At 37.8% G+C, this 15000-nt stretch overlaps 1 protein-coding gene across 1 annotated transcript in view; it reads left to right on the plus strand.

The window, feature by feature from the left end:
- The window catches only part of LOC123515676 (protein tramtrack, beta isoform-like), a 137030-nt gene that overhangs the window by 17538 nt on the left and 104492 nt on the right, over positions 1 to 15000 (plus strand). The window contains 1 exon segment of the mRNA XM_045274506.1: positions 13576 to 13716. Within this exon segment, the coding sequence (XP_045130441.1) occupies positions 13576 to 13716 (141 nt within the window).

A 15000-nucleotide genomic window follows, 5' to 3' on the forward strand; every position in this document is an offset into this window, starting at 1 on the left:
TTCAATGAAACTAGAGAAATAATTCATAGTTTTCTCTCGTTTCTCTAGTCCTCAAATTTTCTGTTACTTTACCTCACAATACTAGGAAACTGACAGGATTTTTCTCATGTATCTAGTCCTCAAATTTACTGCCACTTTTCCTCATAAAACTAGAGAACTAACCCAGGTTTCTGTATTTCTCTTTCCCTTGAATCTAATGTCACTTTTTCTCACAAAACTAGAGAACTGACTCAGGTTCTTCGATTTTCTCTCATTTATCTAGCTCTTTCGATTTACTTACACTTCACCTCACAAAACTAGAGAACTGACCCAGGTTTCTGCATATCTCTACCCCTTGAATCTACAGCCACTTCGCCTCACACAACTAGAGAACTGACCCAGGTTTCTGCATTTCTCTACTTGAATCTACAGCCACTTCGCCTCACACAACTAGAGAACTGACCCAGGTTTCTGCATTTCTCTACTTGAATCTACAGCCACTTCGCCTTACAAAACTAGAGAACTGACCCAGGTTTCTGCATTTCTCTCCCCCTTGAATCTACAGCCACTTCACCTTACACAACTAGAGAACTGATCCAGGTTTCTGCATTTCTCTACCCCTTGAATCTACAGCCACTTCGCCTCACACAACTAGAGAACTGACCCAGGTTTCTGCATTTCTCTACTTGAATCTACAGCCACTTCTCTCAAAACTGGGCAAATGATTACCGTGTTCCCTCTCTTTCAGTCTTCAAAGCCACTGCCACCACGTGAAGACTCGGGAACTGGTTTGGAGTGTTGCAGTAAACTTGGTGTGAAATAACTTTAACATGAGATCCGGTGCAGATTGTTATATTAGTTTTGTTAATGACATAGACAGTTATATTGTGGGGGTTTCTGATCGTATAGTTTTTTTTTTTTATTGGCTTTTTTTTATTATTTGTGTCAATATGTTTGTCTTTTTTGTCTGCTTGTTTTGTTTGTTTGTTTCTGTCTGTCGTTCTTCCTGTCGGTTTTCTTTTTCTTTTCTTTTCCTTTCTTTCTTTCTTTCTTTTTCTTTCTTTCTTCTCTCTCTCTCTCTCTCTCTCTCTCTCTCTCTCTCTCTCTCTCTCTCTCTCTCTCTCTCTCTCTCTCTCTCTCTCTCTCTCTCTCTCTCTCTCTCTCTCTCTCTCTCTCTCTCTCTCTGGCGTTGGATAATCCACGCCTCCCCACCCACAACAAAAAATATTCCACAAGGTATTTTTTTCACATTTTTCGTATGCCATCCTGCTCGTGGTATGAATGTGTTGTTAAGGGGAGGGAGAGGGGAAGGGGAGGCTCCATTATTCCTTCTATGAGTTAGTCTTCAATGTACAGAATGATGTACACAGGTAAATACAGGTAGATAGATTTTATGAGACTTGTTTATCTTATCTATATATGGTTATCTATTTTAGACATTAGATTCTCTGTATATGACTCAGATTTTTGCTGCTACTTGATGTTTTTAGTGTTTTTTTTTCTTTCTTCTTTCATTATTGATTGTTTTTATTCGTCTGGTATTCATTTGTATTTTTCATTGTTCATATTTATCTGTATCTTCTTTTAATTCATTGTATTCTTTGTTTAGTTTTTTTTTTTTTTTCATTATATGTTTGCTTGTCTTTTTTTTCATTACTGACTTATGTTGTTCGTCTTCTGTATTTAGTTGTATTTTGTTTTGTTTCCATCTACCTTTTATATCTATTGTATTCGTTGTTTTGTTTAATTTTTCATGTTTTCCTTGTTTTTTTTTTTTCCTGTACTAATCTCACTTTTAGCCGTCTTGGTTCTGATTTTGTGTTATTTATTTATCTTCTTTTTATCTGTCTATCTTTTTTCTCATCCATTGCTTTCGTTATTTCGTTTAGTTTCATTATATTCATTGTTTTCTTCCCCTCTTTCCATTATGTTCATCCTGTCCCTTTTTCCTCTTCCCTATTATACAAGTTCTGTCTGTATCACTCAATATTTCACTCATTCCTTCTCTATACTCCATTATTTCTGTGCTGTCTTTATCTCTGTCTATTATTATCTTTTATTATCTTTCTGTCTCTTTTCATCTCCATTCCAGTGTTCATTCTGTCAATTTCCTGTCGTCATATTAATTTGCATTCCTCGTTATTATTTTCCTTCTATCTCCGTCCTTCCGTCACACTCAGCACATGCAGGCGTATCGTGTCATCATGCTCAGTGTGTTGTTGTGTCTCCATCATATTCAGTATTTCTTGCATATCCTTTCACCAAAAATCTCGTTTGCACTCTACTTGTAATTTCCTGCCGCTATCCAAAGCCTCTTAGCGATGTGTGACAAACTTCCTCACCCCAGTCCCACCTTTATTTATTTCATTTTTTTTTTCCTCAACACACACACACACACACACACACACACACACACACACACACACACACACACACACACACACACACACACACACACACACACACACACAGGTAGCTCAGTGGTTAGAGCGCTGGCTTCACAAGGCAGAGGACCGGGGTTCGATTCCCTGGCCGGGTGGAGATATTTGGGTGTGTCTCCTTTCACGTGTAGCCCCTGTTCACCTAGCAGTGAGTAGGTACCGGATGTAAATCGAGGAGTTGTGACCTTGTTGTCCCGGTGTGTGGTGTGTGCCTGGTCTCAGGCCTATCCGAAGATCGGAAATAATGAGCTCTGAGCTCGTTCCGTAGGGTAACGTCTGGCTGTCTCGTCAGAGACTGCAGCAGATCAAACAAACAGTGAAACACACACACACACCGCGTAGTGTAGTGGTTAGCACGCTCGACTTACAATCGAGAGGGCCGGGTTCGAGTCCCGGGCCGGCGAGGCAAATGGGCAAGCCTCTTAATGTGTGGCTCCTGTTCACCTAGCAGTAAATAGGTACGGGATGTAACTCGAGGAGTTGTGGCCTCGCTTTCCCGGTGTGTGGAGTGTGTTGTGGTTGCAGTCCTACCCGAAGATCGGTCTATGAGCTCTGAGCTCGTTCCGTAATGGGGAAGACTGGCTGGGTGACCAGCAGGAGACCGAGGTGACACACACACACACACACACACACACACACACACACACATATGGGTATCTTTTGTGTGTGTGTGTGTGTGTGTGTGTATGGTTTGCTATGTTCAAGTGTTATCCAATGAAATAGGCTCCTTTATCATGTTGTCAGTGGATAATCAGCAGTGCGCCTTTTAAAATTGGGATTAGAAATAGATAAAATATAGTAATGGACCGGGAAGGTGATACATAGGCACGTGTGTTCTATAAATGAAGGGATTGACACGGTAGACTAACTGGCCTCGTGTAAGTTTGTTTCTTATTTTCTTGTTCTTATGGTAGTCTTCTCTCCGTTTTGAAGTGAGTCCTGTTGATTGATTTGTTTATTTATTGATATGATTACCGGCTTGTGATTTGTAGTGCTTTCTTGTTGATTTGATGTGTTTTCTCTCTTTAAGAATTTGTTACCTATTTATTATTTATTTATTTATTCATTCCACAACTCCGTTTCAGCTTTTATGTTTATGGTTCCAGTTTATTCAGGGTGTCTGTCCTGGAACAAACTCAGTAATCAGGTTGCTAGTGTTAAGTTAGCAGAGCTTTAGAGGAAGAACGTTAGACATATATGGATGGGGATGATAGGTGGAAATAGGTGGGTGTGTTCCTACAGGGACTGCCACCTGTAGACCTTATGGCTTCTTGCAGCTTCCCTCATTTTCTTATGTCTGTGTTGCAGGATCTAAAGGCGATTTTTATGATCTTTGTAAATAATGCAGGACTTGATAGTGCCTTCATGCATGTCTTCCATCTCAGCAATGCAGAATTGAAGTGTGTTCTTATTTCGTTCATCTCTGCAGTACAAAATTTAGAGACACTTTTGGATAATATCTTTGTAGTGCAAGATTTTAGAGTGATTAAGGGTGATATGCTTTTGCCCATTTCGGTAATGCAAACTTTCAAGGGTATTTTCATATATACCATCCCAGTAATAAAAAAAATAAAATAGCGTTTTTTTCCATCTCCACAATAAAAAAATTTAAGAAAATGTGCGTTTTATCCACCTCTGTAATACAAGATTAGAGGATTTTTTTTTTTTATATATAATCCACTGCTATAATGCAAAGAATGGAGGTTACTTGTGGTGGTTTCTTGCAGCTTCCTTTTTTTTTTTTTTTTCTGTATTCTATTTCATCCAGTTTTACATGGCAAGATTTAACTCCATCCTTTGAACACTGGTGTGGTGTACATATCACATACTCTCCCTCATCCAAGTGACTTTTCAAAGGCTGGGAAGAAAGGAGAGCATTAAGGTGGAAGTATATTGACCTTTTAGCCTTACTGTGGAAGTCTTGCCCTTACATTTCCCTCTGTGTGTGTGTGTGTGTGTGTGTGTGTGTCTCATTTTCGGACGTAATACATCTGATTTTGGTGATTTACTCCGTTCTTCTAGTAGTTTATAATTTTTTTTTTCTAAAGTTTCGTTTTTCTTTTTATCGTGTGTGTGTGTGTGTGTGTGTGTGTGTGTGTGTGTGTGTGTGTGTGTGTGTGTGTGTGTGTGTGTGTGTGTGTGTGTCCCTACGTAGTTCACCAGATATTATTGATTCTGTTAGTGTTTTGTCAATCGTTTTCATTGTTTCTCGCCTTTCTTTCCCTACATATTTTTCGTTTTCATATTTAGTCTGGTAGTTGAAGTGTTTGTTTGAATTGCACATTTAATTTAAGACATATGCTGGGGAAAAGCATCGAAATATGTAATAATAATAATAATAATAATAATAATAATAATAATAATAATAATGGATAGTAATAATGATAACAATAATAATAACAATGATGATCCTGATGATAATAATAATGAGAGAAAAAAATGGTAGTCATACACAAAAATGATAAGCAAAAACTCGTTGTTTTATTAATCTCTTCACTGGTATACAATTCTCTTGTCATGATGATGATGATGATGAGAGAGAGAGAGAGAGAGAGAGAGAGAGAGAGAGAGAGAGAGAGAGAGAGAGAGAGAGAGAGAGAGAAAATATTGGTTGTCAAAAATGTTATGCTGGATCTCGTATTTTTATTAATCTCTTCAGTGGTATACCCATCTTGTCATCTTTGCATTATAAACAATCATACATACAGCACCTCGCCTTACAGTAAGTATTTCAAAGCTTGTCCTCATCACACCTGTATAAAAAGAGAAAGTCGATGTGATTTTACCGCTTTTGTGTGTATGTATGCAGGTATGTATGTTATGTATGTACCTATATTTGTGCGTATGTTTGTATGTAGTTGTGGATTTTTTTTTCTGTTGACCCTTTATTTTGCTTTTGTTGTTATGGTTGCTGCTGTTTGTGTTGCGTCTCATTAGCTCATCTGGCAGGGCTTCAAGGTGTTAATATCGAGTACGTAATGCCTTATCAGCCACTTGCATGCAGTGTATACCTATCTTTGCATGGACTAGTGCCTTATTTTTTCCTCGTTATTATTTTGGTCAATATTCAGAAACGCTGTGCTCTTTCACCAGGACCATTTTCAGAGACTAAAGAGACGATTAGCAGAGTTCTAAAGAGTATTTTTCAAGTTGATAATGCAGAAAACTGGTTGAAATGTCACTAGAATTACAAAAACTCTTAAAAACCCGTGTCACTTCAACTGGATGCCTTTGAAAATAGTGAAGATGCGGCGCGGAAGTGTTAAAGAATATGGGGTCAATTTCTCTCACGCTGACGCCAATCCCTTCACTTACTTTCATCTTCCCTTCACCTCGTCAATCCGTCAGCACCTCGTCATTACACTAAACATCATCTCAAGGTCTTCTATCACTAGTTTTGTTTATTTGTTGATTTTGTTTAATTTTTTTCCATTTTTCCCTCGTTTTTCCTTTTTTTAGTTGCTATTTTCTCGGTCTTTCTTATTGTTGGATTTTTCTTGTTTTCCTTCCTTCTTCCTTTCTTTCTCTTTTTCTTAGCGATAGTAGTAGTTCCATTAGTACTCTCTTTTTTTTCCCATCTTTCCTATATAAATTTCCCCGATTGTCCTTCTCAGCAGTCGGGGTGTATTTTTCGTCTTATTTCTTGCCGGGTGACGCCGGAGGGATTGGTGGGTGGGGAGGAGCTTCATCTGTTCTATCCTTACCTCCTACTAAGTATGTAGCTTCTGTACGTGTAGTTTAGTAAACGAGTGACCTCGTTATAGGTCGCAAGGCCTCCTGTCACCTGTCTTTCCTATGTATTCCTATCCTCTCCTTCCTCTCTCTCCCTCTCTCTCTCCTCTCCTCTCTCTCTCTCTCTCTCTCTCTCTCTCCTCTCTCTCTCTCTCTCCTCTCTCTCTCTCTCTCTCTCTCTCTCTCTCTCTCTCTCTCTCTCTCTCTCTCTCTCTCTCTCTCTCTCTCTCTCTCTCTCTCTCTCTCTCTCTCTCTCTCTCTCTCTCGTTACGTAATAGGAAAACTGGCCAAGGAAAATATAAATAAATAAATAATGGAATAAAAATGTATAAATGAAAATATCGGTAAGTAAAGTGAAAATAAAATAAAAATAAATGGATTAAAAAGTTGTCATAGAACTCAAAAAAATAAAAAGAGAAGAAGAATAAAGACAGGTTAACTCTTGCATTAGTAAGGTGGACAGAATAACAGGCGAGAAAAGTCGAGTTTTTTTAATTTTTTTACAACGAGGCGCGAGGAGGCATACATCAGTAGCAACAGTACCAACATCTATATTCTTCACCATCACTGACACCATCATCACACCATTAACCTTTCTGCCGCTGTGATCATCTTTCCTTCACCCTCCTTGCACTTTAAAGCTGTAAGGAGACAGAGAGAGAGAGAGAGAGAGAGAGAGAGAGAGAGAGAGAGAGAGAATAATAGGTAATTTTGTCTTTTCTACAATATAACTACGAGAGCTTACCACAAAAGTACAAAATTGAAGACCTTTCTAGCACTAAACAGCTGTAAGAAGACATAGGAGAGAGAGAGATGAAAAAGAAGGCAATATAAGGCAATTTTGTCTTTTAAAGCTATAAAGTAACTACTAGAGCTTACCACAAAAGTATAAAATTAAAGACCTTTGTAGCACTATAAAGCTGCAAGGAGACATACAAGAGAGAGAGAGAGAGAGAGAGAGAGAGAGAGAGAGAGAGAGAGAGGATTATAAGGTATTTTTCTCTTTGACCTGCAAAAAGAAAATACAAGTTAAAAGTTATAGATATCGATGAAAATTTGTCCGCTACTAAAGGAGTTATTATACCGTACCATTAACCCCTTCAGTACCATGACGCATTTCCATATTCATTCTGCTGACTATTTGGTGATTTTATATAATTTCAGAAACTTATGTCTGGGATTAAAATAGTGAAGATTGTGGCCATTAATCTCCTGCCCTCCTCCATAGACCCTTCCTCATGTCAATAGAATGGTTTAATCGTACACAAATCTCAAGGTAAATAAATATATGTCCTAGTATTGAAGGGGGTTAATACCATACATACATCCTACACAGTACCTTACCATTTACATCATAACACTATCTTCCCAAGGCCTGTCTTATCGTAGGCCTATTGAAAAAAAAAAGCAGTGACGCCATGTTTGCTACCTGTTTGTTGCCTATCTCTTATAAAGGTCATCCATGTCTCCTTTGTTCTACGTTACGTTCTCCAAGAGTTATACAACTGGCCTTTCCTTGTCATGTGATGTGGCGGTCTGCGCACTGGAGGAGAAAAAAATATTGTATGTTGAGGATATTGTATTTCTAGCGACAATAATAATGAAAAAAGGCTTAATGGAAGTGTTAGGTTTTTTTTTCCATATAGATGAAATTAATTGTTGTATTTGTAGTGAGAATAGTGAAAAAAAGGCTTATTGGAAGTGCTACGTGTTTTTTTTTTTATGAAATTATAGATGAAGTTAATGATTGTACTTGTAGTGAAGATAATAATGAAGAGAAAACAGGCTTTTTTTTTTTTTTCGTAGTTGAAGTTAATGATTGTACTTGTAGTGAAGATAACAGTGAAAACAAGCTCATTGGAAGTGTTACATGTTTTTTTTTTTTTTTCGTAGATGAAGTTAATGGTTGTACTTGTAGTGAGGATAACAACTGGTGAAAAACAAGCTCATTGGAGGTGTTACGTGTTGTTTTTATTTTTATTTTTATTTTTCGTAGATGAAGTTATTGATTGTTCTTGTAGTGAAGGTGAGAGTGAAAGAAACAAGTTAATTAGAAATGTTATGTCCTATGGTCCCTTTTTTTTGGGGGGAGGGAGGAAAAAGTTGTAAGTGTTGTGGTTTTTCTTTTCTTTTCTTTTCCTTTTTTTGAGATAGATGAAGTTAATGACAGTACTTGAGTGAAGATAAAATTGTAAATAGAAAAGAAACAGGCTTATTGGAAGTGTTGTATTGATTACCTTGATATGTATACTTATTTATTTATTTATTTATTTATTTATTTATTTATTTATTTATTTGCATTTGAGAGGAAGTTCGTTGATTCATTTGGCTTTTGTGTGTTTATTTTTTGTACGTATGTATGTTCGTGTCTTTGTTGATTGGTTTATTTTGTTTATTTATATCATTATTTTTTCCTGGTGTCTCATTTTCAACGTTTCTCTTCTCGTTTTTTGGTCCCTTTTATATTTCCTTCCTTTTTTTTTCATGGTTTCCCTTTATTTTGATTCCAGCATTTTCGATTCCAGCATTTTCTGTACATTTTTCCTGGAATACTCCATACACTGTCTTGGATATCCCACAGCATCCTTCAATCCGCCAAGAAATTAACGAAGCGATACGGAATAGATAAATATGTACTAAAAACAAGGCGATAGGAACCAGTTTTATGTTCACCCACCCATTCTCCCACCCCAGCTCCATTTTTTTTTTTTTTTGCCGGGGAGGAGAAGAAGGGGGATGTGATAATTAAGATAACTATTATTATTTGTTTCTTTGTTTACCTACTTGCATGTTTGTTTATTTTTTTCTAAGCTCGTGGTCGATCTTCTTTACACGTACAAATAATGGAAATGAGGAAAAAAGAGCTACATTATTTTCACTACCTATTATGTACAACGCTTTTTATTTTACATTTCTGACATGAGTTAGTCAGGTGGTGGTGGTGGTGGTGGTAGAAGTATAGGATAGAAAAAGGAAAGCGTACAAGAACACAAAGGAAGATGCAGAAAGTCAGTAGGCTGACACGTAACTGTTCTTATATAAAACCAGTCTGCGCATACCAACTTGTCATCTCGCTCCACTAATCTAATCTTTTCGAGCTCGCTTTTGACTCGCATTAACAACCTGAGGACAGAAGAGTGAGAATACAAGGGGAGTAGGAAGAGGAGAAGTAGTAGTAGTAATAGTAGTAGTAGTATATATCGCTTTATTTATTTGGTTTTTATTACATCACAGCCTTGTACGTTAAGCCTAACGTGTGGGGAAGGCTGGGGAAGGACGAAACGGCTTAGAGAGGTAGATATAAATGAGCTTTTTGTCTCAGAATATCCTGTTGTTTTTAATGTTGATGTGACTTCCTCCAATTTGAATTTATTAACTCTTCCTTGAGTCGTATATTTGCTTCGGGAAGGAAAAAAAAAATAACGTCTATAAGCTCTTCTGGGGTGGTTTTCTTTTGTAAGGAGTATGAAGAGGAGGAGGAGGAGGAGGAGGAGGAGGAGGAGGAGGAGGAATAGAAGATATTTGATTTTTTCCATCATGTAATAATGCTTAATAGAACAAGAAAATATAAAAACGTGCTCTTTTCGGTTAAGAGTGAGGAAAAAATCACTGGTAACCTCCTCATTTTACCACATCACGTTTTATAACACACACACACACACACACACACACACACACACACACACACACACACACACACACACACACACACACACACACACACACACACACACACACACACACACACACACACACACTTATCTTTCACTGCCACTAAAGTAACAAACCTAACCCAACATTTCTTATATTATCACCACTGAGACTCTTACAACTCTTGCTTTAGGCCTCTCCCCGCTGGCCACGCGCACACGGACACAGACAGACGGATAGACAGACAGACAGACAGACAGAGAGACATTCCGGCCCCCACGTGTATGGCCCTGAATCTACAGTGAGTAATCGATTTTTCCTGCTCCTCGCTCCCTCTCCCTCCCACCTGTTGTGTAGTTTAAACCAGGTAAGCTTCCAACCGCGCGCCTCTCCCTTTATTCTGGGGTTAAATAGTTTTGTAGTACAGAGAGAGAGAGAGAGAGAGAGAGAGAGAGAGAGAGAGAGAGAGAGAGAGAGAGAGATGGTTTAATGTCATACCACAATTCATTCTGCTTTTTATTTACTTTTTTTCTTGCATTTTTTCTTACTTTATTTTTTTTCTTTCTATTTCTGCAGGACAAATTTTCTTCTTTTCTGTCTTTGTTGTCTTTGTCTAAGTTTTCATGATTTTTTCAGTACATATTTCTTTCTTCTGTACAATCTCTCTCTCTCTCTCTCTCTCTCTCTCTCTCTCTCTCTCTCTCTCTCTCTCTCTCTCTCTCTCTCTCTCTCTCTCTCTCTCTCTCTCTCTCTCATTTCTTTACTACAAGCTCTTTCTTTCAGTAGCCTATCATTCCTTCCTTCTTTTTTTTTTTTCTTTCTTTCTTTCTTTTCTTTCTTTTTCATCATTCCTTCTTTCAATATAGGTTGTTCTTTTCTTTCTTTCTGTACTTGTAATCTTTCCCTCCTTTTACACACACACACACACACACACACACACACACACACACACACACACACACACACACACACACACACACACACACACACACACACACACACACACACACACACACACACACGAGTGAATGAATGAGAGAGAGACGGAAAAAAAAAAATACCAAGGCACAATCCAGTCTGAAAACCCACGTGTGTGTAAGAGAGAGAGAGAGAGAGAGAGAGAGAGAGAGAGAGAGAGAGAGAGAGAGAGAGAGAGAGAGAGGCAGGCAGGCAGGCTAAACTTGTCACCCTGCCTTGCTATTTGTTTGTTCTCCGCCGTTTGATTGGGTTAGTTGTGTGTGTGTGTGTGTGTGTGTGTGTGTGTGTATTTGATTGATTTACCTGTTTCCATGTAGGGAGAGGGACACACACACACACACACACACACACACACACACACACACACACACACACACACACACACACACACACACACACACACACACTTTACAACCGGTTTGGCAGAATATTACCATAGTGTTGCGTGTGTGTTCGTAAAAAGAGGCGAGTAAGAGACGACCTTACAGCGAAGCCTGGACACCCTTTTTTTTTTATTCCCTTTTTGTTCTTACGGTGAGAGAAAGTTTCATATAGGCTGTCTCTTCTATTTTCTTTCTTTCTTTCTTTCTTTTTTTCTTTTTCCTTTTTTCTTCCTTTTTTCTTTTTCTTTCTTTCGGTCTATCTTTCTTTTCTTCCCGTTCTTTTTTTCTTTTTCCTTTTCTTTCTTTTTTCCATTTATTCCTTTTTTTTCTTTCGTTTTCTTCCTTCCTTTTTTCCTTCCTTCCTTCCTTCCTTCCTTCCTTCCTTCCTTCCTTCCTTCCTTCCTTCCTTCCTTCCCTTTCCCTTCTTCCTTTCCTTCCTTCTGTTTTATTCTATTCATTTATTTATCAGGAGACAGAAAAAGTGAATCTGTTTAACTTGCGTCTCTCAGAAAGTCACATCATGAATTCAAAAGAAATCATTAAATTAAGCGCATATATTTTTTTTCTCCTTTGTAAATGAGGAAGTTAAAAAAATATCCCCAGTTACTGACTATAGTAATGTATAAAATATCTATTCTGACTAACTGCTGGGTGTGTGAAGCTCGGGGACTGTCAGAAGTAACTGGGTCAATGTGTCAGTCAGGCGGTATCATAAGTACTGTCCATATTTTATTGCTCTTTTCTATTTACCCTTATACTTGGTTGACTCTCGGTTTCTATTGTACTTTTATTGACCACCGGCTATTTGTATCGAGTTAACATTGGTAGTCGGCTTTTTATTTATTTATTTATGTATTTTTTCCATTGATGACCGGCTGATTTGTGTCGAAATAGCATTGTTAGTCATTTTTCCGTGTATTTTTTATTGGTGACCGGCTATTTTGTGTTGAATTAGCATTGTTAGCCGGTTTTTTCATGTTTTTTTATTAGTTTTGTGTCGAATTCTAATGTTAGTCGTTTTTTTCGTGGATTTTTATTGGTGACCGGTTGTTTTGTGTCGAATTAATGTATTTGTTGGTGATCGTCTGTTTTAACGTTGATAGTCCATTTTTTTCATGTATTTTTATTGGTGATCGGCTGTTTCGTGTCGAATTAGTATTGTTAGTCGATTTTTTTTAAGTATTTTATTATTGATCGTCTTTTAGTCCTTTTTTCTGATTATTTTTATTGCTGAGCGGCTGTTTTATAGACGTGGGAAGCCATTCTAAGGTGAACTATTGGAAGACCCGTATTCTTAACCATTGTAGTCCTACCACGCATAACTTCAAGGTGCAGTGAAAGTTATTGGTACTTTACAGAGAGTTTTCATGACCCAAGTGAGAGTTTAACAAGGATTCTGCATAGCTGGAGAAAAACTACAACTTTACAGGTCGTTTTCTTGACCTTAGTGAAAAACAAACACAATGCAGACTCTATTGATGATAGTTTGACAAGGATTTTGCATTACTGGAGAAAAAAAAACTTAACAGCATTTTCATGACTCCGCTGATGGTTTAACAAGGGTTTTGCATCACAGGATTAAAGAAAAGTGATAGTTTGACTGATTCTGTATCACTGGAGAAAAAACAACTTAAGACAGCGTTTTCAAGACTTCACTGATAGTTTAGCAATAATTCTGCATCGCTAGGATAAAAACAAACAAGCAAACAAACAAACACCAACAATGCAGAACGTTTTCATGACTAGTGATAGTAACAAAGATTCTACATCACTGGAAGAAAAAAAATAGCTATGGGAACCAGACTAGTCATCACAGTGGCCTTTGAAAATAGTTATAATGAGAGTTTAGAGCGTTGAAGGACCCCGGTATCTAATGAGGTGTGGAGAGCAGGGTAAATAATAATAAGTACTGTCATTATAGCAGTGTATAATAGGGAGACGTGGGGTATCAGTACTTTAACTTGTGCCCGGTGAAGCGTGTGAATGAAAGCAAAAAAAGAAGGAAAAAAGGAAGAGAAAGGATGATGTAATTAGTACTAGGATTATTATAGCGTGTGATGGAAAAGCGTGGATTTTGTGTTCTGTACTTGTATCTGGTGAAACATATGGAATAGAGAGAGAGAGAGAGAGAGAGAGAGAGAGAGAGAGAGAGAGAGAGAGAGAGAGAGAGAAGAATTACTATAAATTATAATACCGTAACAAACACGCGAATTGGGATATTTTTAATTCATATGCCTGGAGAGAGAGAGAGAGAGAGAGAGAGAGAGAGAGAGAGAGAGAGAGAGAGAGAGAGAGAGAGAGAGAGAGAGTAATTAGTACTAACAATACCACGAAAAAAAAAAGAACGTGCATATCAATACTGTTACTCATATACCTAATGAACTAACGCCTTACCTTTCTTCCTTCCTCAGGTGAGCGCCCTTCCCTGCACCAAGTGATCACTCCAGCCTTCCAGAGACCCAAACCTCACCATGTGACCAGCAGCTCCCATGGACTTCAGCCTCCTGCCGCTGCCGCCGCGCCCGCTGCTGCTGCCGCCCCACATCACGCCGGTGAGTGTGTGCTTTCATCTTCCTATCACTTACCTTCGTGTGTTTACCGATTCGTGATTTACCTTGTGTTTACCTGTCGGTTTTCCTTTCCTAGATGTGGTTGTCTTGTGTTTTCTTAGTTTTATATTCCTTCTTGTCTTTACCAGTATTTTTCATTTCCTAGTTGTTTATCTTGTATATTCCTAGTTTTGATTTTCTTTCTTGTGTTTACCTGTTTGTAATTTACCTTCCTAGTGGTTTCCTATCTTTATTTTCTCTTCCTAATTGTTTATATAGTTGTATTTTCGTAGTTTTGATTTTCCTTGTGTTTACGTGTCTATTTTCCTGTTTGAGATTATACTAGTGTCTACCTGCCTTCCTTTCCTAGTTGTGTTTAACCATGTATATTTTCCTATTTGTAATTTACCTTGTGTTTACGTTTTTATGGTTTATCTTGCTATGGTTTGGTGGACGCTCCTGGGATCTCTTCTGCGTGTCTCACTTGACCGATCTTTACTTTAAACTCATCAATACTCTCAGCGTTTACTGTGTTCTTAAGCAGATTATCAGTGCACCGGTAGGGAGGACTGCATGTGTGTGTGTGTGTGTGTGTGTGTGTTTCGATGCCATAGATTGAAGAGCATTTTTTTTTTTGTTTCGTATCTTGTAGTAAGAGTTTTGTAATATTAATTAGACTAGAAAATGACAAGTAAGTGACATGAAGGCGTTAATAAGTGATGTTAAAATCAGTATAGGTATTCCCTTCATATTTGGGTGGCGATTCTTTAAACCGTGCCTCTTCTTTTTCTTCGTCTTTTTCTTTTTCTTGTTCTTCTTGTTCTTGTTCTTGTTCTTGTTCTTGTTCTTGTTCTTCTTGTTCTTGTTCTTGTTCTTCTTTCTTTCTTTATTTATTTATTTGTTTCTTGCTTATTATTTCAATATCTTCAGTTTTAGGACATTTGTAAAAAAAATTGCGACAAAAAAGATCGTTAACTCTTGGCTATAGTAAATAATAATAATAAAAAAAAGGTTTAGATAAGGTAGGTTGGATTGAGTTTGGCCAAGTTTCGGTTCCGGATAAGATGAAATAAGTGGGGATTGGTTCCGGTTCTGGTGGCTACTGGTGTGACTAAACTGATGTCTGTATTTCCATTCCTAATTCGCTACGTTCCTAGTGATGGCTATGCTTTGGCAAGGCTTTGTGTGTGACGTGATGATGATCTGTGCTGGTATGCCCTTGCTCAGATAATTATAGCTCTTTTGTACCAATTCATGGGTGCAAAACAAATATCTGAAAGCACGCCT

This window comes from Portunus trituberculatus, chromosome 39 (genome assembly GCF_017591435.1).
Source record: "Portunus trituberculatus isolate SZX2019 chromosome 39, ASM1759143v1, whole genome shotgun sequence".
Taxonomy (NCBI): Eukaryota; Metazoa; Arthropoda; class Malacostraca; order Decapoda; family Portunidae; genus Portunus; species Portunus trituberculatus.